The sequence below is a fragment of the Nannobrachium achirus genome (assembly GCF_963921795.1).
Source record: "Nannobrachium achirus genome assembly, chromosome: 19".
NCBI lineage: Eukaryota > Metazoa > Chordata > Actinopteri > Myctophiformes > Myctophidae > Nannobrachium > Nannobrachium achirus.
Window position 1 is genome coordinate 57,850,124 of NC_137826.1, and position 27,490 is coordinate 57,877,613.

Below are 27,490 nucleotides of genomic sequence, written 5' to 3' on the forward strand. Positions count from 1 at the left end.
ACTCTATAGCAATGATTACTGTCACAATATAGAGCTATTTAACACTGTTACTGAACAAACACTCTATAGCAATGATTACTGTCACAATATAGAGCTATTTAACACTGTTACTGAACAAACACTCTATAGCAATGATTACTGTCACAATATAGAGCTATTTAACACTGTTACTGAACAAACACTCTATAGCAATGATTACTGTCACAATATAGAGCTATTTAACACTGTTACTGAACAAACACTCTATAGCAATGATTACTGTCACAATATAGAGCTATTTAACACTGTTACTGAACAAACACTCTATAGCAATGATTACTGTCACAATATAGAGCTATTTAACACTGTTACTGAACAAACACTCTATAGCAATGATTACTGTCACAATATAGAGCATTAGTTCTTACTTGTTTACTTACTTCATAGAGCTTTAACTGGAACAGAAACCTCTGACACCGTCTTTAAATACAACCCGTGTGAAATGAGGAAATAATAGACTTGGCCCGAGGCCTCGAAGATTAGAGGTGGCTGCACACATGCACGCTCACGCACTCTGTCACACACACACACACACACACACACACACACACACACACACACACACACACACACACACACACACACACACACCCACACACACACTCACACTGTTTGTGCGTCACTGCACAAACATCTAATCATTTAAGAATCACAGTGAAAGTGAGTCTTGGAGGAATACTTTACTTGCACAGATGGTAGATCTGCTTTTTCCCCCACTAGATTTGAAATAGGACTTATGCAAATATACAACATCGAAATAAACTGGTGACCCAGTGCCTCCCTGCTTGGCACTCATCATCAAGGGTTGCACTGGGGGACATACTGGTGTCATGTCCAGGGCAGTGGCGTCAGTTCAGCACAATCTAGGGTATGGCAAAGATGGGAGTCCTCATGGAAAAGAGGCATTACATTTTGTATAACACGGTTCTATTGTGAACATAGCAGATCTACATGCTCAGCGCAAGGCGCTGTGAGCATGTAGATCGGCAATTTTCACAATGTCTAAAAAAACAAGTTTTGATAGTTTTTTACACAGGTTTCTACGGTTTCTTGGGCTGGATATGGCAGCCTGGAACGGTTGTTCAAGTGCAGCTAAACTTGGCATGTTAGTAAACGTACCACAATTAACAATAATGCATTGCACCAGTGCAGCTGACCTGCGGAACCTGGGAATATACCATTTTGTCAAGATGGGGAGAATACAAGTGTGGAGAATATAATTATAATACCTTGTTAAAGTGACATTTTGTTACATTTTACATTTGTAGTTATTTTACTGTAATTTAACAACATAATAACCAGCACAGATAGACAAAGAGACATTCATGGATTTATATGTATTTATAACTTGTATTTCCCCCCCTGGACCCAGGGTATGGCAGCTGCATACCCCTGCCATACCCAATTGACGCCCCTGGTCTAGGGGGTGTACAGTACTTATACATCAAGCTGCCTCACGCTACAGAAACAGGAGATCCTGCCCTATAGGCCTCATGGCTCGCTAAGGCTTAGTTACTGATGATGAGAAGAGCCTTGACGCAGAGAGCTCACCGCATGTTTCTCTGGCTTTGGCACAGTGCATGCTGGGATGTGAAAATGATACACTTCCTGTCTGCTGCGTCTGGGTGTGTTGGAACGCTAGCTGGCAACCTGCGCACCGCGGCTAACCTCTCACATGGGAATGAAGCAACCTGCGCTGCACCGCGGCTACTCCGATGTTCTCATGATGTCAATCCTCCTGCCGTATATAATGTGCCATAACGTTGTCTCTGGAGGTTGTAGTTAGTGTTTCTGAAGTGGTGATTTAATGAAGGAAATACGTTAAATTCTCGTCATATTTTTTGTAGCAACAGTTTACAGTAGTCCAGACGCTGTTTGTCTGCGTACCTGTCAGATACTATACGACTGTATAGTTCCAAACATTACTCATATAGTTCCTGTTTTGACTTCTCCTAATGGGTGTTTATCAAGTGATTGCATGGCGGTGAGATCAGAGAGTGTTGTAACTGTGTCTCTCTACAGCTCTGGGTACAACAGACAGACAGTAGAGTGTTGTAACTGTGTCTCTCTACAGCTCTGGGTACAGCAGCATTAGAGTGTTGTAACTGTGTCTCTCTACAGCTCTGGGTACAACAGACAGACAGTAGAGTGTTGTAACTGTGTCTCTCTACAGCTCTGGGTACAATAGACAGACAGTAGAGTGTTGTAACTGTGTCTCTCTACAGCTCTGGGTACAACAGACAGACAGTAGAGTGTTGTAACTGTGTCTCTCAACAGCTCTGGGTACAGCAGACAGACAGTAGATGATCAGACAGTGAACTGTGTCTCTGTGTCTGTCAGACTTAAGATGTGTTTTAATAACACACTGTAACTGCTGAGGAATGTCTGGGAGGTGTGGCTTCAAGCAGCCAATAGGACGCTGAGCTGAGCTGCAGCAGGTATGCACAGTGTGCTGTGACATGAACCCACTGCACATGACCTGTCTCTGACATCACAACACTCTGGACCAATCAGGGCTGTTCAAATAGAGCGGCAGTGGCTCAAGGGGTAGAGTGGCCGGTAGAGCGTCCAGTTCAATCCCGGGCTCCCTCCCAGAGTCAGTGTGGAAGAGTCCTTGATCAAGAATCTGAACCCCTAACTGCTCCTGATGAGCTGGTTGGTGCCAAGCATGGTTTCCTCTGTGAATGTGTGTTTGAATGGGTGAATGTAAGCGCCTTAGAATAAAGCGCTATATAAATGCACCATTTACCATTCATTTAGCAGTGGTTCTAAACCTGTGGGCCGGTGGGCCGCGAGGGTATTGCAAGCGGGCCCCCGAATAATTGTCAAAATACTAAGATTTAATTATGCATAACATTAAACAATACATTCTAATAATACCTGTAAGTATGTATGAACCCTTAACTTATTAAGTGCCGATCTCGTGAATACTCGTGAAATATTAAAAGGTATCCATCGTGCCGATCCCGCGATGTCACACGAAATATACTGTATATACAGTAAATATACTGTATATACAGTAAATATACTGTATATACAGTAAAGCTGGCACTGGCTACCTACCGTCCAGTGAAAAGCCCTGGCACGGGTGGAGTCGCCCATTCATCATCATCGTGCTTCCACGTGCACACAATAGTGATCCCATAACATTGAAACCAACGGTCTTTCTCATCTTTACAGTCCATTTTCTCCAAAAAACACTTTTGATGCCAAGGATGGCATTGGATTCTCTTCTTAGATCACTGTTTACGTGTTGGACCAGAACTACTTCCGGGTGAATCTTCGTCAAGTAGGACTTCGTTTAGTTAGCTCGATCTACTTCCGGCCTTCAAAATAAGAGACTGGCCGCGGACGGAGCAAGCGGCCGGCACGCTGGACAATTAACCCTTTCATGTCTGAGGCACCAAATGAGTTGTTAAGTTTAAACACTTGTTACCCTGTTAAAAATTGTTGGCCCTTCGAAAACAACAGATGTACAAGATACCGGTATGAAACTCCCTATTTATTAAAAATAATGATAAATGAACTGCTTAACCTTTAATATTAACTGGTTACACATGTCTTGACGGTTACCTATTCAAAACCCTTCGCTGTGAACATTTTGTTCATTTTTGTTGTCAGTCATTTAGTCAAGCAAAAAATATGCTGCGGTCTGAATCTCCCTTTAAACGCTCTGTTCCATGATGGCAACACACACCACACGCACACACACCGCACGCACACACACACGCACACACACACACACACGCACACCACGCACACACACACACACACACGCACACGCACACGCGCACACACACACACACGCACACCACACACACACACACACACACACACACACACGCACACGCACACACGCACACACACACACACACACAGAGAGAGAGAGAGAGCTTCTGCAGAATCCATTAGCCTTTGTCTCAGCTCCACCTCTCTGTCTCTGGCCGTTTGGCGGAGCGTTCAGATGGAGGGAGCAGATGTGAATGAGCAGGGGCGTCACACCAAATCCTGGGCCCTGGGTACAAGGATTCACTGCGCCCCCCCCCCCCCCCCCCCCCCCCCCCCATGAATGTTAACTATTGAAAAATAGCAGATATACAAGCTCACAGCACGGCACCGAGTGCCACGCTGCGAGCTTGTAGATCTGCTATTTTTGAAAAATCGTGAAAATGTGTGCCAAGAAACCTATATCTTTCCATGTCAGTGATGCTCAAACCTTTTCATGTGAAGGACCCCCAAAATGATATTTATTGGGCCACGGACCCCCATCTCAAAATATTTAGTTCCAGGGACCCCGCCCAGAAGCAAAATTTGAGTTACAAATTTTCACTTAAAAAAATACATATATTCAAAGATTTGCGCACATTTTCACGACTTTTCAAAAATAGCAGATCTACAAGCTCACAGCGCGGCACTCGGTGCCGCGCTGTGAGCTTGTATGGGGCTTTTAAGCCGTGACATCATTTTGTAGGCAGAGGAGAATCTGCCCCCAGAGCATTTTCTGTCCCTCGCTATTTCAAAAAACAACGACTAAAAAATAACGACTAAAGTATCATTCTAACACTTTCCTTTCAATAACAAAGAGAAGAAAAATGTGTAAATAGTAAAAATAGTAAAAAGATTCACGGAAATTGGGGGCAGAAATTCTCCTCTGCCTACAAAATGATGTCATACTTAACAGCCCCATATCTGCTATTTTTCAATAGCTAAAGTTACTATAGGGCCCCTCCACCGTGGGCCCTGGTAACTCTGTCCCACTTTCCTCCCCCTTGTGACGCCCCTGTGAATGAGTAACACAATGATCTGCTCCAACCCCTGGGCCCTGCAGGGTACAGGGATGCACTGCAGGGCCCCCCATGGATGTTCTTCATAGGGGGAGGAGGGGGTTTATATTTTGTGCTTTTAACTATTGAAAAATCGCAGCTCGGTGCCGCGCTGCGAGCTTGTGGATCTGCTATTTTTGAAAAATCATGAAAATGTGTGCACGTTATTTGAAAAAAACCTGTGTTTCTATGTCAGTGGTGCTCAATCCTTTTCGTGTGAAAGGACCCCCAAAATGTTATGTATTTGGCCACGGACCCCCATCTCAAAATATTCAGTTCCAGAAGCAAAACTTGAGTTACAAATGTTCGCTTAGAAAATACATATATAATCAAAGATTTGCACACATTTTCACGACTTTTCAAAAATAGCAGATCTACGAGCTCGCAGCGCGGCACTCGGTGCCGCGCTGTGAGCTTGTAGACAGAGCTGCCAACCCTCACGCAATGAGCGTGAGACTCACGCAAATGACCCTCTTCTCACGCTCTCACGCCACACATCGTATTTCTCACGCCGTCATATCACCAGCCGTCACAAAGTGGAAAACTGCGTCAACTCAAGTGTCACTGAGACATCCACTTCGGCCGCGATTTGAGCAACAAAAAAGGGCTTAAAATACTGTATCTGATTCTGAAGTAATGATTAGATGCGTCGCTGTGTGTGCGTGAGCGTCTGGTGTGAGGAACGCATTCTCTACAGTAAGATCGACAGGCGACGCGACAGGAGGATCTACTATATTAATTCAACACATCCAAAATGCCCATTGCTTACTAGCAGGCAGTTTAAATGAGGAGAGGAGGGAATTTTGGATGGATGCGTGTGCAAAAAGAACAGATCTTCAAGCAAAAGACGTGTTACTTGCAGCTTAATGTAAACATTTATCCATCATTTTCTCATCCTAGTAAAGCCAGATAAAAGTATCAAACTCCCTGTAAAATGCAACAGAATACAGGAAATAACATCTACTCTTTACATTTTTTTCTGGGGGAGGACCCCCAGACCCCCCACCAATATGATCCACAGTATATAGGCTATTAACTACGTTTCTGCCTCAAAATTACATATTAATTATTGAGGGTTAGATTTGGAGAATTAAATAACACCCACCCAGTGCAACATACTGTACCTGGTTGGTGTAATAGTGACTCCAAGGGTCGATAAATTATAATAATAACCTAAATTATTGTAATATTTGTTGAACATATAGGCCTATATGATTTTTTTAATATTTCTTTTGAGGCACCCCCCCCCCCCCCCCCAAAAAAAAAAAAAGAAAAATCTCACTCTTAGGTTTTCCTGAAAGTTGGCAGCCCTGTTGTAGATCTGCTATTTTTCAATAGCTAAAGTATAAAATAATTAAGGCCCCTCCACCATGGGCCCTAGTAACTCAGTCCCACTCCCCCCCCCACCTTGTGACGCCCCTGGATCTGGTAGGTGCTCTCATGAGGCCTGGCTGTGCTCTGCAGACAGACACGGACGCAGACGTGACTTCCACGAGTCACTAGTGACTGATAATGGACTGTTGGAGGGGTAGTTTAGACGGTGGTTTCCGTACAGAGAAAGTAGAATTCTAGAGGAGTCAGTAGTCATGTGATCCAGGCAAAAGACTGTATAGTGCTGGCTCATCTAACACCAGTAATACACTTTAACCCTGCAAGGCCCAGCGTTGCTTTTTGGCAACATTTTTTAAATCATTTTTAAAAATATGTTATAATTAGTTTTCCTGTTCTTTTTTTTCTCACATTAACATCACCATTAAATCCTATTGTTTAGTATTACAATGCCATTGGCCAGGATATTTGCATATGAACACCCCCCACAGAGGCTGACATTCACACCACTTCAAGATCTCTGGAGTCCAGAGTCTAGACGAACAACATCTCACTTTTTTTTTGGCAAGTAGAAATGAATTCGGGTCTTGCAGGGTTAACCATTTACTACCCCAGCATCTGTATTCTTATATTTATATACCGCATACTTATTTAGTTTACGCTCTTTTGTTCCCCAGTTTAGTCGTTATGCCAGTTGATTCCTCCCCACACACATCTCTGTGTGTTGTCACTGTTTGGTTAGTGTTGTATCCTACTGACCTCAAATCTACCTCAAATCTGAGGAGCACTGACGATCTGGCAACACTGATTGAACACACACACACACACACGTACGCACATACACACAGGCACGCACGCACGCACGCACGCACGCGCACACACACACGTGCACACGTGCACACGTGCACACACACAGAGGAGGGCTGGTGTAAACTCTGGCTCTGTATTGTGTTGTTCTGTTGCCCCATGCTGGGCTGATTGCACAACATCAAAAGACCAGGCACACACACACGCACGCACACGCACACACCACAATAAATATGACAGCAGCTGTGATGTCTCTTTAACGCTGGTTCAGATGCCTGCGTTACCTGTTGTTTTCACTGCAGGGATGTGTGTGCGCGCGTACGTGTGCGTGTGCGTGCGTACGCTGCACATGGAAAATATCAGGATTGTGTGGTACATGCAGCATACAGTGTGAGCTTGTAGATCTGCTATGTTCAGTGCATGATATACCAGTGTGCAACCTGCAGTACAAATGAGGCTTTATGCTTTTAGTGTGACTTTACTGAGAATCTGTGTATGTCTGTCTTTTTACCCCTCTTTTACCAATCTGCATAATAGGCTAACTAGCAGTAGCGCTTTCGAGGCGGGACGTGACTGGATGCCGTGTGGCCAATATTTCCCACATGCATGCGCATGGACGGCACAGAACAGTGCTTGCCCATGTGCATGCTAGAACTCCCCATAGATTCAAGTGACGACGCGCCATATAGCCTACAGTTTCTAATGAAATGGCTGTATTTGCATAACAAGTTTACCAGGTTTGCCAGTAAGTGGTCTGTAGCGCATCCCCCCTAGATTCACAAGCCCAAGTACCCTATTCATATGGATACTACTTTAACACCTACAGTAGCCTACTAGGTTCCCAGTGGTGAATGTGTGTGCATGTGTGTGCGTCCAGTCCTCATACATGGCTCCGCATGTAGGCTACTGTTTGAGATTTGTTCAAAGCAAACTTGTTTCTCTACTGCATGCAGCGCTGTATTTTTTTATTGATTTAAATGAAACTAGAAAATAAAATCCTAAGTAACAATGCAAATGCAACTCTTTCCCAGTCTCCGCTAAAATGGCTTGTCCTCAGATTAGCCGGGAATTTTTATTATTGTATTATGATCTAGAGTGCATTCATTCATTCAGGCCATCGGCACATCTTCACATCCCACGTGTCTCTTTTTGTTTTGTTTTCGTCGGCTAATGTTTACTTACCAGCGAAGATTCTAGCTCCCCATTGGAATATAATGGCGATTTGGCGGAGCCTTCTCCCCCCCCGGGAAGCTTCGCGTGCGCGTTTCGTGCACGTCAATGTGGTCACAATCAATGATCTCGGTATGTACCGTAACTCCAAGCATTTTCGTTTCAATCGGCTCCGTCAATGTTGCTAAGCTAGTGGCTGCTGTGTACACAGTAAGTCAATGAGAAAAAAACACCCATCCCCCTCTGGGCCCTCCCCCCTCCTCCTCGCACGCAGATGGGGTGTGCCGATATGTTGGGTAAGCCGATCTGGTGATAAAAAAGGTGTGCCGATATTTTTTTTTTTATCATTTTTTTTTTTTTTCGTTTTTAATCACCTAGTGCGTATATGTGCGACCAGGCTGGGCCGTCTTGCGCAATAATGCGTATATGTGCGTTCAGGCTGAGAAAGAGTTAAGACTAGAAAACGTCGTTTTTGTTTTTCCACCATGAGATCTGCTGAGATCCGTTCGTTTCATGTGACGTCAATAAATGACCGTCCGCCCTGAAAAGAAAATCCCAAAGCACCACTGCTAACTAGTATTCTAACTAGTATTCTAACTAGTAGCATAACTCTAATTAGTAATCTAATTAGTAGCCTAACTAGTACTAACTAGTTGCCTAACTCTAACTAGTAGTCTAACTAACTAGCAGCCTAACTCAAGCCTGCCTCTAAGATGCAGTGGAGAAGTCAAACATTATTGAAAACTTTAAACACTCAAGTAAAGTAAAAAGTAAAAACTCTCAACATGTTACTAAAGTGCAGTACTCGAGTAACTGTACTTTCCTGTTCTTGTCTCTCTCTCTCTCTCTCTCTCTCTCTCTCTCTCTCTCTCTCTCTCTCTCTCTCTCTCCCACTTCTTTCTGTTTTGTTTCCAACCTCTGCGTCTAAATCCTGCCTTTCCTGTCATTCTCTCCCCAGAACTCTGTCCAGCCATGTCGTAGGTACAGGAGCTTAACTCCAGCATTAGAACGTCCAAGCAGCCACCGCACGCTAGGACCAAAATAAACCCAGAAACGCTTATCCCTGTCACAGACTTGCAGGAGAACTGTGTGGTGGAGGCTGGAGCAGTGGCGTCAGTTCAGAAAAAAGCTAAGGTAGGGCAACATGACTGGTGTCTTGCACGTGCGCCTTCGCGCGTGTGCAAGACACCAGTCATGTTGCCATACCTTAGCAACAGACATTTATTTTAAGAAGAACATTTTATTTTTTCCCCCCCGTTTTTATGGTTTCTTGGGCTGGATATGGCAGCCTGGAACGGTTGTTCAAGTGCAGCTAAACTACTTGGCATGTTGGCACTTGGTACTTGGACCTGCGGAACCTGGGAATATACCATTTTATCAAGATAGGGAGAATACAATACAATACAATACCTTGTTAAGTGGCCATTTTGTGACATTTTGCATTTGTAGTTATTTTACTGTAATTTAACAACCTAATAACCAGCGCAGATAGACAAAGAGACATTCATGGATTTATATTTAAAAGTAACTTTTATTTTCCCCCCTGGACCCAGGGTATGGCAGCTGCATACCCCTGCCATACCCAATTGACGCCCCTGTGGTGGAGAGGAGAGGAGAGGAGAGGAGAGGAGAGGAGAGGAGAGGAGAGGAGTTGTCTATTTTTAGTTAGGTCTGCCCCAAGCTGTCTGTTTGCAGCATTGCCATGTCTGCTCATTATAAGCCACTTTGGGCCTGTTTTTCTGTTAAGTCTCTTGTACATATTGGTGGTTTGATGGTTGCAGGGTTTATTTGGGGTTTGTATCTGAAGTGTAGTTGTTTATTTGGTCTTGTTTCTAAATGTAGTATAAACCAGTGGTTATCAAACAGTCAAGGACCCCTCATCTGAAACTACCCTGCAAGCCAAATGACGTCATGATGACGTCATGATAACGTCCTCCGGTGACGTTCAGAACTAGGCCAGATCACAGCCCATATGGGGATGATCTTGACGTCTTTACCAGGACGTCATAAATGAACTGTTTTGTTTAACAGGATTATTGTTATTTAATGTTAGTTGAAATATGAGCATGTAAGGTAATATTCTGGGACATATCTGACTAGTTATGATATTTATCTGGCCTCGATCGGACCTTCTTCTGATTAATCCAGGACGTCCGTTTTCGTGGACAGGATTTATGTTGGTTGAAATTCTGGTTGATATTCTAGGCCAGATCTGACTAGACCTGGACCTGATTGGTCCAGGTCCTGACCGTGCTTGCTGGGCAAGCTATTCTTCTGGCTACACATACGTCATGTCCTAGTAAAGGTTCGGATACGTTATTTGGCGGTCCCTTTTTCGCTTATCACAAGATCGGTGGTTGTTGCAATCACCTGCACTGCGAGATTTCACCATCTGTTACGCTATGATGAAATAAAGCCATGAAAATGTAATTTGTGTATTTTCTGTAAAGCTATTCCAGTGGTGAAAGCTGTGTTTGTTTCACCCAGAGAAGGAATAGCACATCGGGCCAAGCCTCGAAAAATACCCGACTGTGTGGCCCAAAGAATGTCTGTGCCAAGGATGCCCGCATGCACGATCTATGTATTTCAAGCATATTCCATTTATTTTCTATTTTCTCTTTTTAGAGGGAATTATTTGTGTGAACTTCTTTTGGTTCGTTGATTATGAATTGTGTTTTAGGAACGGTGTTTTCTTTTTGGCACATTTTAAGGCTTGGGGGGAAAAGACAGATATAAGAATGTTCTGTATGCTTGAAGTGGAGTTTGAAAAACAGTTATTACTTCCATTCTGTACTGTAGTGTACAGTAGAGATGTGACGTTCGCGAAAGAATCGAATCTTTTGAAAGGCTCTTTGAAGTGAACGATGGGATCCGGTTCGTGGAATAGGGAGCCATTCATTTGGCTCGTGGCGATGCGTGGTGCGACGATGCGCGGCAGCGCGGTGCGGCGCGGCGATGTGCAGCTATCTAGGAAGCAAATTAAGACACTACAGTTTGATTTGATCATAGCTTAGTCAATTATTAAGCGATTTATATAATTAAAACGTCTCTATATTGCTTGGGAAGTCCACTTCCATGACAAATGACTGTATTATGTCCCTGTAAATATTTAAATGTACAAGCTCACATGCCCACCCACATTGTGCCAGGCCTAGCCAGTTGGTAAATCCTGGCTATATACGCCGCTAGGGAGGAGCAAGTTCATTGTTGCCTGCTTGTTTTTTTTAGGTGTCGCATGAATAACATTAGTCAAGGTAGCTTAATTTACACACACGTTTTATAAAAAAAGGGTAAATACAAAATTGTGATCTCAACTGTCAGCAGAGGAATGTGGTGCCAGACCGTGCCACCTTGTGGATTCATGTTTCAACGAATGCTTCTTAAAAATATATAAATAAGCAATGAGCCAAAATAGCCAAATGAGCCAGTCTAAGTAAACCAGATCCATGGCTCTGGCTCACTTCAAAAAGCCATAAATTGCATCTCTAGTGTACAGCTATGCAATGATGCAGCGATGTACTGTATATGTTGTGTCTGATCTGTACAACCATGTCTGCTATAGGCACTTTTGGTGCATGACACAGAAGTAAAGAAATCTATCTATTTATCTTAGAGGATGCAATGAGTTGTGAGCTTGAGATGCATTATTGGGTGAAAGTTGTTCACTGCAGATGGCAGCAGTGAGGTGTTTGACATCCGAGCTGGGGTAATGCAAGGAGACACCCTAGCCCCCTACCTCTTCATCATAGTTCTAGATTATGCGCTCAGGAAAGCCATAGGGGGACGGGAACAAGAGCTTGGCTTCACGCTAACACCAAGGAGGTCAAGACGGCACCCCACAGTAGTTCTGACAGACCTGGACTATGCGGACGACATCAGCCTGTTCTCCGACAGCATGGAACAAGCACAAGAACTCCTGAACAGGGTGGAGATAGAGTGTGCCAAAGTTGGTCTCAGGCTAAACGCTAAGAAAACTGAGGTTATCACCTATAACCTACCTGATCACTCACCTCTGACAACAACAGAAGGAGCTGTGTTGAAGGAAGTCAAGGACTTCAAGTACCTGGGCGCATGGGTCGACTCAACTGAGAAAGACCTTAAAGTAAGGAAGGCACTCGCTTGGAGGGCCCTGAACGGCATGAACAGTGTATGGAACTCTAACCTCCCCCGCCAAATCAAACTTAGCTTCTTCTTTGCAACGGTGGAGTCTGTTCTCCTCTATGGCAGTGAATGCTGGACCTTGAAGCCAACCCTGCAGAAGTCTCTAGACGGGTGCTACACTAGAATGTTGCGTGCAGTACTCAACATCAACAGGAGTGCACATGTTACAAACGAGAGCCTGTATGAGGGAATACCAAAGGTAAGCGAGAAAATTGCCACCAGAAGAATGAGACTAGCAGGACACTGCCAAAGACACCAGGAGCTTCCAGCCAGCAAATTGGTACTGTGGGAGCCAACACACGGGCACCGGCCGCGAGGACGTCCCACAAAAACATACGTGGACATACTCAAGGAAGACGTAGGGACACAGAACACCAATGAGCTGGCCAGATGTATGGAGAACCGAGATGACTGGAAACAACGATGGAGGGCTCGTCTGAGGACGACCTAGATAGATGTTCAATAGATTTTTAAGTAAAATATGTTGAATTCATGATGTAGCCCATTTAATGTTGCTGGGGACCACTCTCTCTCTCTCTCTCACAATATGTCCTATATCTTCACTGTTTGGCCAGAACCGCTTAACTCCATTTTTGAGGTTTTAGATTTTTTTGGCATGAATCAGGGCTATTGAACACCCTTTATGTCTGAGTGTTGGTTAAAATAATATTGAACCAATGGAAAGTAGTAAAAAAGTGCTTGGGACAAAACCTCCTAACTCCACACTTTCTGCCAAACCAGCTAACTCCATCCGATTGGCCCTCTCTTTTTTTTTTTATAAATCTGTGCTATTGAACACCCTTTACGTCTGTCTGTGTGTTGGTTAAAATAATATTGAACCAATGAAAAGTAGTAAAAAACCCTTCGGTCAAAACCTCCTAACTCCACTTGAGCTCATTTTCCCGAAAAGGAACATTTTGGAGTTAGGAGGTTTGGGCCCGACAGCAGAGATATGCAATATCCTCTTCTTTCACTTCCAGCCAACGTGTTTAATGAGGATCCAAGGTTTGGCTCATCAGGTGTGATAGCTGACGGAGGTCAGTGTGACCATAACGTTGTATCCTCATTAAATATGTTGGCTGGATCCTGTATGTCAGTGGTTTTATCTTTGATGGGACGCTATTTTACACCTCCCATCAGCCTTCAGGAGAGCAGCTCTCCCATGCGTTGTGGAGTGGTTCCCACGCACACACACACACACACACACACACGCTGGCACACACGTGCACATGCACATGCACACGCACACTAGAGGTGGATATTTGCAAGAATCTCGCGATGCAATACGTATCACGATACTTGGGTCACGATGCAATAGTATCACGATATATTGCGAATCTTTGCGATACCATACTATTGCGATATATCAGCTTTAAAAGCTGAAGACGCTGCTCTAATGTTGTTTTCGTCGTTCGCAGCCATTTTCTCGAGAGACCTCACTCACTGAACAGTGGGAAGGGGAAGTAGCTACTATAGTAAAGCGACATCTAGAGGCAGCGGAGTGTCAGGACCGGACTTCTACCATTGGTTCCTATGCAGGGGAACATATTGTATTTTCCACAAAGCCTGAATTATCGATACAGTATTGGCAAATAAACTATCGCGATGTATTGCCATATTGTTTATATTGCCCAACCCTAATGCACACGCACACATGCATGCACGCTGCAGTAAAAAGCTGTCTTCCATCTCCAGGTCTTGACCTCCCAGTAACAGACAGAAGCTCTCAGATTGAATGGTCAGTGTGAGTCTCTGAGCAGAGGGGGAAGCACGCACGTCTCCAAAACATTTACAGGTGCAGAACCAAAAATACGCACCATGGAAAGAAGAGGTTCTAATGCTCCAGCAACAACTTTATTTCAGGATGGAGAGATACAACGTTTCAACCCAAAGCGGGTCTTCATCAGGTATGATGAAGACCCGCTTGATACCTGATGAAGATTGGGTTGAAACGTTGTATCTCTCCATCCTGAAATAAAGTTGTTGCTGGAGCATTAGAACAGTGTGCAGACTTCCTCCTCTTTCCACAGTGTGAGTCTCTCCCTGTAACAGACAGAATAGTCTGAGCGTTTCGGGCAAAGATTGTGCACTTTATTAAAGAAGCGTGACATTTGGCACACAGTTAGAACATGATGCCATATGGGACATGTTTGGCTATAGGGACATCGCAGATTTGTCTTGGTAAACTTATGGGAGCCAGTCAAAGTTGGTCTCTCATAGATTTTACTATCCAGTAAAATAATACAAAAAAATATATATGCTTTAAGTAGCATGTGAGGGGTTAAACTAGGTGTTTTTCAAAAATCAACACAGCAGAAAAAAAAATCGAACCTCTGTTCGAAGTGGAGCTGTGTGTGTGTGTGTGTGTGTGTGTGTGTGTGTGTGTGTGTGTGTGTGTGTGTGTGTGTGTGTGTGTGTGTGTGTGTGTGTGTGCAACAGCGCCCCTCCCTTAACATGTGTGGTCAGAAAAGGTTACTGCAGGCTACAGACACGGAGACAGACAGACCCACACACACGGCCACGTATAGGGAGCTTGTGTTCCACACAGCTCCAAAAACAAAACAAAAAACATTGTGACATTCTTTTATTTTCCTGAACAGAGTATTTTATAAAGGTCTCAGTTGTTCAGAAATAGTGTTCATGAGCTGGTCCACAGTCTTCCACTGACTCCAGGGCATTCTGCCCAAGTTCCGGCTGCAGTTTGGCACCCATGGTGTGACGAATCTGCCGGTTGGAATTGCGTGATAACGAAAATGACGTTGGTGTCTCTTCCTCCAATATTCCTTGCTGTGAATGAGGAAAGGATCTGACTGACAGCTGATTACATCCTGCGTAAACTAACTCTATGCTTCATTTATTCTCATCTCACTGTTGCAAGACACTCTGGATAAGACTGATAAATGTCTATATTGTAAATGCCCTCTCTCTCTCTCGCTCTCTCTCTCTCTCCCTCTCTCTGTCTCTCTCTCCAGTGATGTCTAATGTCTCTCTCTCTCTCTCTCTCTCTCTCTCTCTCTCTCTCCCTCTCTCCCTCTCTCAACTCAATTCAATTCAATTCAATTCAATTCAATTCATTTCAATTCAATTCAAAGGGCTTTATTGGCATGAGAAAACTTACGTTTACATTGCCAAAGCAGAAGTGTACACAGTACAATACAATACAATTCAATACAATACAATCAGAACAAAATATGTACAGGTGAAAAGAGTTTTCATGTATCAATGTTAAGTGCAGGCAGAGCAGGGATATATACAATGGTTTTTAAGGTGGTTGGGTTCCATTTGATATCCTTCTCTTATCACAGCAGCTCACCAATCTGGCTGCTGTGTTTACTCTCTCTCTTTCTCTCTCTGTCTAATGGTGTCTAATGCCTCTCTCTCTTTCTCTCTCTCTCTCCAGTGGTGTCTAATGTCTCTCTCTCTCTCTCTCTCTCTCTCTCTCTCCAGTGATGTCTAATGTCTCTCTCTCTCTCTCTCCCCCCCCCAGTGGTGTGCCCTCTGACCTGTCTGAACGGGGGCGTGTGCAGTTCCAGGACCCACTGCCTGTGCCCGCCGGGCTTCACGGGCCGCCTGTGCCAGTTCCCCCTGCAGCAGATGCAGCAGGCGGCGCGGGGCAACAAGCAGCCCGTCTACCCTGTGACGCTGGTCAAACAGGACGGGCACCACCAGGACGGGCAAGGAGGAGGGAGGAACCAGCAGACCCACTCTGTCTTCACCCTGCCACTGGCACAGGGCGGGCACCACTCCTCTGAAGGTAGGGACCATGTGGTCACCTTGGCACAGGGCGGGCACCACTCCTCTGAAGGTAGGGACCATGTGGTCACCTTGGCACAGGGCGGGCACCACTCCTCTGAAGGTAGGGACCATGTGGTCACCTTGGCACAGGGTGGGCACCACTCCTCTGAAGGTAGGGAGCATGTTGGCACAGGGCCGGCACCACTCCTCTGAAGGCAGGGAGCATGTGGTCACCCTGGCACAGGGTGGGCACCACTCCTCTGAAGGTAGAGACCATGTGGTCACCCTGGCACAGGGCGGGCACCACTCCTCTGAAGGTAGAGAGCATGTGGTCACCCTGGCACTAGGGTGGCACCACTCCTCTGAAGGTAGAGACCATGTGGTCACCCTGGCACAGGGCGGGCACCACTCCTCTGAAGGTAGGGAGCATGTGGTCACCCTGGCACTAGGGTGGCACCACTCCTCTGAAGGTAGAGAGCATGTGGTCACCCTGGCACTAGGGTGGCACCACTCCTCTGAAGGTAGAGAGCATGTGGTCACCCTGGCACTAGGGTGGCACCACTCCTCTGAAGGTAGGGAGCATGTGGTCACCCTGGCACTAGGGTGGCACCACTCCTCTGAAGGTAGGGAGCATGTGGTCACCCTGGCACTAGGGTGGCACCACTCCTCTGAAGGTAGAGAGCATGTGGTCACCCTGGCACTAGGGTGGCACCACTCCTCTGAAGGTAGAGAGCATGTGGTCACCCTGGCACTAGGGTGGCACCACTCCTCTGAAGGTAGAGAGCATGTGGTCACCCTGGCACTAGGGTGGCACCACTCCTCTGAAGGTAGGGAGCATGTGGTCACCCTGGCACTAGGGTGGCACCACTCCTCTGAAGGTAGGGAGCATGTGGTCACCTTGGCACTAGGGTGGCACCACTCCTCTGAAGGTAGAGAGCATGTGGTCACCCTGGCACTAGGGTGGCACCACTCCTCTGAAGGTAGAGAGCATGTGGTCACCCTGGCACTAGGGTGGCACCACTCCTCTGAAGGTAGAGACCATGTGGTCACCCTGGCACTAGGGTGGCACCACTCCTCTGAAGGTAGGGAGCATGTGGTCACCCTGGCACTAGGGTGGCACCACTCCTCTGAAGGTAGGGAGCATGTGGTCACCCTGGCACTAGGGTGGCACCACTCCTCTGAAGGTAGAGACCATGTGGTCACCCTGGCACTAGGGTGGCACCACTCCTCTGAAGGTAGAGAGCATGTGGTCACCCTGGCACTAGGGTGGGCACCACTCCTCTGAAGGTAGAGACCATGTGGTCACCCTGGCACTAGGGTGGCACCACTCCTCTGAAGGTAGGGAGCATGTGGTCACCCTGGCACTAGGGTGGCACCACTCCTCTGAAGGTAGGGAGCATGTGGTCACCCTGGCACTAGGGTGGCACCACTCCTCTGAAGGTAGAGACCATGTGGTCACCCTGGCACTAGGGTGGCACCACTCCTCTGAAGGTAGAGAGCATGTGGTCACCCTGGCACTAGGGTGGCACCACTCCTCTGAAGGTAGAGAGCATGTGGTCACCCTGGCACTAGGGTGGCACCACTCCTCTGAAGGTAGGGAGCATGTGGTCACCCTGGCACTAGGGTGGCACCACTCCTCTGAAGGTAGGGAGCATGTGGTCACCCTGGCACTAGGGTGGCACCACTCCTCTGAAGGTAGAGAGCATGTGGTCACCCTGGCACTAGGGTGGCACCACTCCTCTGAAGGTAGAGAGCATGTGGTCACCCTGGCACTAGGGTGGCACCACTCCTCTGAAGGTAGGGAGCATGTGGTCACCCTGGCACTAGGGTGGCACCACTCCTCTGAAGGTAGAGACCATGTGGTCACCCTGGCACTAGGGTGGCACCACTCCTCTGAAGGTAGAGAGCATGTGGTCACCCTGGCACTAGGGTGGCACCACTCCTCTGAAGGTAGGGAGCATGTGGTCACCCTGGCACTAGGGTGGCACCACTCCTCTGAAGGTAGGGAGCATGTGGTCACCCTGGCACTAGGGTGGCACCACTCCTCTGAAGGTAGAGAGCATGTGGTCACCCTGGCACTAGGGTGGCACCACTCCTCTGAAGGTAGAGAGCATGTGGTCACCCTGGCACTAGGGTGGCACCACTCCTCTGAAGGTAGAGAGCATGTGGTCACCCTGGCACTAGGGTGGCACCACTCCTCTGAAGGTAGAGAGCATGTGGTCACCCTGGCACTAGGGTGGCACCACTCCTCTGAAGGTAGGGAGCATGTGGTCACCCTGGCACTAGGGTGGCACCACTCCTCTGAAGGTAGAGAGCATGTGGTCACCCTGGCACTAGGGTGGCACCACTCCTCTGAAGGTAGGGAGCATGTGGTCACCCTGGCACTAGGGTGGCACCACTCCTCTGAAGGTAGGGAGCATGTGGTCACCTTGGCACTAGGGTGGCACCACTCCTCTGAAGGTAGAGAGCATGTGGTCACCCTGGCACTAGGGTGGCACCACTCCTCTGAAGGTAGAGAGCATGTGGTCACCCTGGCACTAGGGTGGCACCACTCCTCTGAAGGTAGGGAGCATGTGGTCACCCTGGCACTAGGGTGGCACCACTCCTCTGAAGGTAGAGACCATGTGGTCACCCTGGCACTAGGGTGGCACCACTCCTCTGAAGGTAGAGAGCATGTGGTCACCCTGGCACTAGGGTGGCACCACTCCTCTGAAGGTAGGGAGCATGTGGTCACCCTGGCACTAGGGTGGCACCACTCCTCTGAAGGTAGGGAGCATGTGGTCACCCTGGCACAGGGTGGCACCACTCCTCTGAAGGTAGGGAGCATGTGGTCACCCTGGCACAGGGTGGGCACCACTCCTCTGAAGGCAGGGAGCATGTGGTCACCCTGGCACAGGGCGGGCACCAGGCCTGGAATTTCTTCATTTTAGGTGCAAGGCCACATGGCCTTTGGTGTTGTCAATTTGTTGAGGGCACAAAGGCCAAATGCCAGGGCAGGAAGGCCAAATGGGTTAGGGTTAGGGTAGTCTCGCGTAGCCAGACAACTATTCCACAATCTCCGAATGCTATGTAGAGTCTGGAACAGCAGCTCCCGAATGGCAAGTAATGGAAACGGGCATTACCGTTCAAGAAAATATATTTTAAAATGTCATTTCTGCTAAGCAGCAAGCTAAACATGCTTATATGATTTTTATTTATAACCCATGGGACTGAGTTACTAGGGCCCAATAGCAGATATACAAGCTCACAGCGTGGTCAAATACATAATTATCATTGGGCCAAATACATATCATTTTGGGGGTCCTTGACATGAAAATGTTTGAGCACCACTGACATAGAAACATAGGGTTTTCAAAGAGAAGGATTTGAAATATTCAAAGACTTAATTTTTCAAAAATAGCAGATCTACGAGCTTGTATATCTGCTATTTTTCAATAGTTAAAGCACAAAATGTGAGTGAATTCTTGTAGCCAGGGCCCAGAATTTGTTGCGACACCCCTGCCATCTATCATGGTCTGTCCTCAGTGTCAGGGTCATCCTAATGAGATAGATCTCCTGTCCAATTTTCTCCCTGTCAGGACTTGCTATGACATAAGAATTATGTGTCTGCAGTTATCTGAGCTAATCACAACCATTTTACATAACAGTTATCTGAGCAAATCACAACCATTTTACATAACAGTTATCTGAGCAAATCACAACCATTTTACATAACAGTTATCTGAGCAAATCACAACCATTTTACATAACAGTTATCTGAGCAAATCACAATCATTTTACATAACAGTTATCTGAGCAAATCACAACCATTTTACATAACAGTTATCTGAGCAAATCACAACCGTTTTACATAACAGTTATCTGAGCAAATCACAACCATTTTACATAACAGTTATCTGAGCAAATCACAATCATTTTACATAACAGTTATCTGAGCAAATCACAACCATTTTACATAACAGTTATCTGAGCAAATCACAATCATTTTACATAACTGTTGGAGCCGTTTCCATTCCATAAGAACATCTGGATTACGTTAACAGAAAAGTCATATTTTTCATCGTTATTTCCAACGTCGTTGTCCACGGTCCCTATTTGGCGATTCAGAGCTTGTAGATCCGCTATTTTTTGAAAGATTTTTAATGTATGGAATTATACAGGCCTGTTTTAGCCAGAGTACATTATTTTATGGATCATTGTCAGTGTTTTCTGTGTGTAGTTCTGTGTGTAGTCCAGTAAGTGTGTTTATAATGTCCTAAACTACCCAGTAAGTGTGTTTATAATGTCCCAAACTACCCAGTAAGTGTGTTTATAATGTCCCAAACTACCCAGTAAGTGTGTTTATAATGTCCCAAACTACCAAACTACCCAGTAAGTGTGTGTGTGTGTGTGTGTGTGTGTGTGTGTGTGTGTGTGTGTGTGTGTGTGTGTGTGTGTGTGTGTGTGTGTGTGTGTGTGTGTGTGTGTGTGTGCGTGTGCGCATGTCTTCCAGTCCAGATCAACGTGCGCGTGCACCACGGTCCGGACACCTCGGTGTACATCCATCCTCTGGACCAATCAGAGGCCAAGCCCCCCCACAAGGCCATGACCCGCCTCCTGCCACAGAGACACAAACCCAAGGGGCGGTGCTTCCAGGAGACCACGCCCAAACAGGCTGTGAGTGACACATCATACTCAAAATATAAAATTCTTAAATAAGAGACCACGCCCAAACAGGCTGTGAGTGCTACGTCATATAAAGTTCTTAAATAAAGTTGTTTGAACTTTTTTTTATTTGTTTTGTAAAGCGACTTTGGGTACCTCGAAAAGCGCTATATAAGTTTGGTGTAGTATTATTATTATTATTATTGCGACCGTCAGGGAGCAGTTTACTATGAAAACCTCCACCGGCCGTCCGTCCGTCCGTCCGTCCGTCCGTCACACGTCACACGTCACACCTTTGCCCTGCTTATATCTCCGCATCAGTATGACATCACACCACATGTGTACACAAACCTTTGTGTACGTTGCTGTGGCAACAGTCTGTTGTTGCTGGTTTGTTAGTGTAGATTAGCAACCACCTTAGCAACCATGGTTTTACCCTAGCAACCAACTGTTTACCCTAGCAACCAACTGTTTACCATAGCAACCATGTTTTTTTACCCTAGCAACCAACTGTTTACCATAGCAACCAGATACGCAGAGCAGGGATCTCCATATATGGGCATAAACAGGTGACATCACACTGATGTCAGATACTCAGAGCAGGGATTTCTCCATAATATATGGGCATAAAAGGGATTATGTTAGGGATCTCCATATATGGGCATAAAAGGGATTCTGTTAGGGATCTCCATATATGGGCATACAAGGGATTCTGTTAGGGATCTCCATATATGGGCATAAAAGGGATTCTGTTAGGGATCTCCATATATGGGCATAAAAGGGATTCTGTTAGGGATCTCCATATATGGGCATAAAAGGGATTCTGTTAGCTGTTAGTGATCTCCATATATGGGCATAAAAGGGATTCTGTTAGGGATCTCCATATATGGGCATGAAAGGGATTCTGTTAGGGATCTCCATATATGGGCATAACAGGGATTGTATCCCAGATGATGCCCTGTTAGGAGATCCACACTAACAGAATCCATATATGGTCCTACCGACAGCTGCTATAAGCCAACCCTGGCGATAAGGTCTGAGTCGAAGAAATGCTTCTTTCCTGGCAAGAATTGCCCCTTTATACTGTAGGGCTCGTTTGTGTATTGTATGACATCACGCCACATCATCGGCTGAGGACTGTGTGATGTCATCATATCTCCATATATGGAGACATAAGTTGCTCATGCCCAAATATGGGCTGGTGAGGTCAGACTTAGTGTGATGCGTAGGTTATCTCCATATATGGAGATTCAACTTCAATGAGTAACCATGGCAAACTGTCAACTACCCGTATGTCTTGATAATTGGTAAAACAAACTTTTGGCCTATTTGTGGAGATAAGCGACCAACGGTCGCTTATCTCCCGATTAGGGAGTCTTACTGGTTAGTATTAGTAGTAGTAGTAGTAGTAGTAGTAGTAGTAGTAGTAGTAGCAGTGTTAGTTTTGTCAGACAGTTTTGATTTAGTCTTATACAATTTTGAATTAGTCTTAGTCCGGTTTAGTCTTCTGAAATTGTTTTAGTCTAGTCTTAGTCTAGTCAACTAAATATCAAAACATTTTAGTCTTAGTCTAGTTTTAGTCTTTTGGGATTAGTCTTAGTTGGAAGTTGGAAGTTAAGCAATGTTTTACAGGCCGGGTACACATTTTAGTGTATGGGAGGAGCTTACAGTACATGTACAGTATGTAGCAACATATTTGTTTTTGTAGGCTAATTTCTGATTTGGGCCTAACTATAGGTTAGGCCTAAATGAGTTAACTAACTGCATGTCTCTCTCTCTCTCTCTCCCTCTCTTTCTAACTGTCTGTCTCTCACTGTTTCTCTCTCACTGTATCTCTCTCAGTGTAACTCCACCCCTCTCCCGGTCTTGACCAATCAGGAGGATTGTTGTGGCAGTGTGGGGAACTCATGGGGACAGAACAAATGCTACCAGTGTCCCAAACTACCCAGTAAGTGTGTTTATAATGTCCTAAACTACCAAACTACCCAGTAAGTGTGCTTATAATGCCATAAACTACCCAGTAAGTGTGTTTATAATGTCCCAAACTACCCAGTAAGTGTGTTTATAATGTCCCAAACTACCAAACTACCCACTAAGTGTGTTTGTAATGCCCTAAAGTACCAAACGACCCACTAAGTGTGTTTATAATGTCCTAAACTACCAAACTACCCAGTAAGTGTGTTTATAACGTCCCAAACTACCCAGTAAGTGTGTTTATAATGTCCTAAACTACCCAGTAAGTGTGTTTATAATGTCCCAAACTACCCAGTAAGTGTGTTTATAATGTCCCAAACTACCAAACTACCCAGTAAGTGTGTTTATAATGTCCCAAACTACCCAGTAAGTGTATTTATAATGTCCCAAACTACCCAGTAAGTGTGTTTATAATGTCCCAAACTACCCAGTAAGTGTGTTTATAATGTCCTAAACTACCAAACTACCCAGAAAGTGTGTTTATAATGTACTAAACTACCAAACTACCCAGTAAGTGTGTTTATAATGTCCCAAACTACCAAACTACCCAGTAAGTGTGTTTATAATGTCCCAAACTACCCAGTAAGTGTGTTTATAATGTCCTAAACTACCCAGTAAGTGTGTTTATTATGCCCTAAACTACCCAGTAAGTGTGTTTATAATGTCCCAAACGACCAAACTACCCAGTAAGTGTGTTTGTATTGTCCCAAACTACCCAGTAAGCGTGTTTATTATGCCCTAAACTACCCAGTATGTGTGTTTATAATGTCCTAAACTACCCTTTTTTTCACCCTGCGTAGGTGTTTTTATATTCTGGCCATGCATTGGCCGTAACTATAAAAGGCTTGGTCTTGTAGCTTCTTTAAATGTGTCACCCATTTGTATCACAGAGCATCTTGTTGGGGATTTTCACTAGTTTTTTTTTGTTATCAATTATTTTTATTTTCCATAACATAAAATTAGAGACATACATATGAATAGAACAAGAAAAAGTAAAACATTAATCAAAAGAAAAATGCAATTAACAGACAAACACAAACAATAGCAAAACAAGAAAAGGAAAAGAAAACCCACCCACCCCCTTTCCCCGGACCAACACGGAATGTACAATAGTGCATGCCTGTGCTAGGCTGTTACCACTATATAGTGATTTCTTGAATCATAGCCTTAAGCTTATCTGCAATGTCCGACCACATATTAATGTTTTCTTCTTTTGCTCCGTGTAACCTTGCTATCGACTGCTCTAAATATACTATATCTAGAAAGGTTAAGGCCCACTGGCGAAACGTTAACGTATGAGGAGGTTTCCACCGCGTAGCTACCATCTTCTTCGCCGCCGTTAATCCAGCAAAGAAGATGCGCTTGCGTATATTGTTTAGTTGCAACTGTGAGACGTCATTTAATAAAAATAAAGAAGGAGAAGATATGATATTAATACTAAAAATAGTTGAAAGTTTTGAGGCAACCATATTCCAGAATGACGACACATTTGGGCATTCCCAAACCATGTGAAGGAAGGTACCAATACTATTTGAGGCGCAGAGAGTGCAGTTGGGATTATTCAAAATCCTCATAGCACATAGTCTGCGGGGAGTTAAATAAGTCCGATGAACAAAATTTAAATGAATTTGTTGATGGTCTGGATTTCTAGAAGATAGCCTAATGTTAGACCACACTGTGTCCCAACAAAAGTCAGGGTCCAAATTTGGTACATCATTCCTCCAAACAGTATCAACAGATAGGGGCCCATAACTACAGTCTAATAAAAAACCATAGAGGGTGGAAACCAAACCTCTTGTTCTGTTACCATCACAGATAAACTCATGGAAGGGGTGCAATCTAAGGGGAGCTTGCCATGGGACCCCATAGGTCCTCATGGACAATCTCAGTTGGAAGTAGAAAAAAAGGGTATTTCCAGGCAGATTGAAGATGTCACACAAATCTCGAAAAGGTCGTAAACCATTTCTATCAAATAAGTCCCCTAATGTACGAATCCCCTTAGCCCTCCACCTTGGAAAGCGAATGGGGCGATCCTCGATTAAAAGTCTTTGATTATTGAACACTGGGGAAAATAAGTTCCATTTACAATCAATCTTACACATCTTTTCAGCTGCTCTCCATACTGCCACTAAATGAGAAATGATAGGTCCAAAGCGAACTTTGCATTGATGTGTAGTTATGTTTGAATAGATAAGATCTCTCAATTCAACAGGCTGCACTAAACTCTCCTCAAGCTCTCTCCAAGAAACCTTATTTGCTGGGTTAAACCAATTTAAAAGGGGGCGGAGCGTGAAGGCCCAATAATAAAATTTAAAGTTGGGCAATGAAAGGCCGCCATCATCTCTAGCACGCTGTAATAGAGAAAGTTTAAGACGAGGGCGTTTCCCTTTCCACACAAACTTAGATATCGAAGAGTGAAGCTTATTCCAGTATTGCGGCGGTGGTGGCAAAGGGAGCATAGAGCTTACAAAGTTAACCCTAGGAAGAACATTCATCTTTATGATTGAAACTCGAGCTTGGAGAGAGTTGGGCAAAGATGACCATCTATCTAAATCAAGACAAATCTTATTTAGAGTGTCACCATAGTTGTTCTTAACAATAGCCTGAAGAGAGGGGAAAATATCTATGCCAAGATATTTGAATTGGCTTACTACTGGGATTATGGGCGGCAGGATAGCAGATCTCATCTGATCATTTAGAGGTAGAAGGGCTGACTTCGTCCAATTAATTTTGTAGCCGGAAATGGAACTGAACTGATCAAAGATTTGAAGGACATGAGTAATTGACTGTGGTGCATTCTCAATGAACAGTAGAATATCGTCAGCATATAGGGAAATGCGATGCTGTGTGTTGTTAATCGAAACAGGAGTAATATCTGCAGACTGACGCACTGTCTGAGCCAAGGGTTCGAGTGAAAGTGCGAAAAGGAGAGGACTAAGGGGACAACCCTGCCTCGAAGATCTGCCAATCGTGAATAGCGGCGAACAGATCTTACCGGTTAGGACCATCGCTGACGGATTAGAATAAAGTACTTTAACAAAATGTATGAATGAAGCACCAAATCCCATTTTATCTAGTACAGCCCACAGGTAAGACCATTCCAGACGATCAAATGCCTTCAACGCATCGAGCGACAACACTGCGGCGGGGGTCCTCAGCTCCTTAGCCCTATCGATGATATGCAATAGTCGTCTAGCATTATCAGAGGCTAGTCTAGTTCCTATGAAACCTGTCTGATCACAGTGTACTAAGGTGGTCATAAAACCCTGCAAGCGACGCGCAAGCACCTTAGCAAAAACTTTTAGATCAGAATTCAAAAGTGAAAGCGGTCTATAGCTTGCGCAATCTGTGGGATCCTTGTTCTTCTTCAACAATAATGATATAATAGCTACATTCACATCCCTGGAGAAAGAGCCACTTTCAATTGCATATCGAAGGGATTTTCACTAGTTGACAAAAAAATGCACTCCTTTTTTTCAACCCAGTGAGTTTGTCAGTCTGTCAGTCAGTCAGTCCCTCTGTCTATCTGTCAGTCAGTCAATCAGTCAGGCAGTCAGTCAGTCAGTCACTCCGTCTGTCCGTCACGTCATGTCACACTTTTGGCCTATCTCTGGCACCGTTGCCCCTATCCATGCCAAACTTTGCACACACACTTCTTGGATGGCAAACCACAACCTCCGCCCCTGATTTCTCACATGCCCCTCTTCTAGCGCCACCATGAGGTTGCTTTTTGCAGTGTGTAGCATTACCATGTGTTATCCTTGCATACTGTGAATCAGTCTGCATTAACACACTTCGCCAGACGAAATAGAATGCTTGTTGGTAGATTAGCCATATTGTATTATGATCTGAGACATAATATTATGTTTATAAACATGAGCCCGCCACCCCTCCTTCTTGAACCACGCCGTTGTTTTTTTTTTTTTTTCAATCCCCCGGTCGTTTGCTCACCATGAATATCTGGATCTCCATCGGGATAAAGTGGGGGTTTAGGCCGAGGCATCGTCTCCCCGTGCGTTTCGCGTGCGCGATCCGTGTGCATATAATCCAAGCATATGGTCCAGGTATGACTGAACAGTCGATGTGAGCATTTTGGCTAGCTTAGCCCTTAGCACTCCAGCTATACTAATGTAATCGTCTAAACAGTAAACGGACGGCTGCAAGGAAGCCTGAAGAAGGAAAGGACCTGACGTCACTTCTGCTTCATGTCAGAGCAGCCATGAGCTATCGATGGACGAGCGGTGACTAGGGAAGGTTAGACGATCGCCGATTTTCGGATAAAAATCATTTATTTCGGTTTTAATGACCCAGTACGGTAAAAGACGGCGCGGCTGAGACTCCTTGCTCAGATGTCCGGTATATTCCGGTTTTAATATTAAGGGGCTCCCCGTGGCTTGGAAAGGGTTAAGAGCGTCTGATAAATGCCTGAATTGTTCTCAATCGTAAAAAGGTTGATAACTGACCTTTTCATTTGGCAAATCGATCAATCAATCAATCAATCAATCACATTTGGACTGACACTTTCATTTAGAAATGCATCGTGAGAGTTTAGCTTTTTCACAGCATACATACTGCATGTACGTGTGTGTGTGTATGTATATATATATATATATATATATATATATATATATAGTGTTGTGTCTGCGGTGGTGAATTAACACGCTTGTTTATGGAGCCAGAAATGCCAGCCTGCGGTTCGTACCTTTCATCTCACGCCCCCCCCCCTGACACCCCTCCCACCCCCCCCCCCCCCCCCCCCCCGACACCCCTCCCACCCCCACCCTTCACAAGCAACAATCACTTTATGT

The 27,490-nt window shown here is 45.1% G+C and overlaps 1 protein-coding gene across 1 annotated transcript in view; it reads left to right on the forward strand.

The window, feature by feature from the left end:
• Positions 1-27,490, forward strand: part of ltbp3 (latent transforming growth factor beta binding protein 3) — a gene marked incomplete at its 3' end in the record, with an annotated part of 141,852 nt that overhangs the window by 41,092 nt on the left and 73,270 nt on the right. The window contains exons 3-5 of the mRNA XM_080749585.1: positions 15,817-16,083; positions 20,557-20,720; positions 22,551-22,656. Coding sequence (XP_080605711.1) covers positions 15,817-16,083; positions 20,557-20,720; positions 22,551-22,656 — 537 coding nt within the window. The remainder of the gene's footprint in view (positions 1-15,816; positions 16,084-20,556; positions 20,721-22,550; positions 22,657-27,490) is intronic.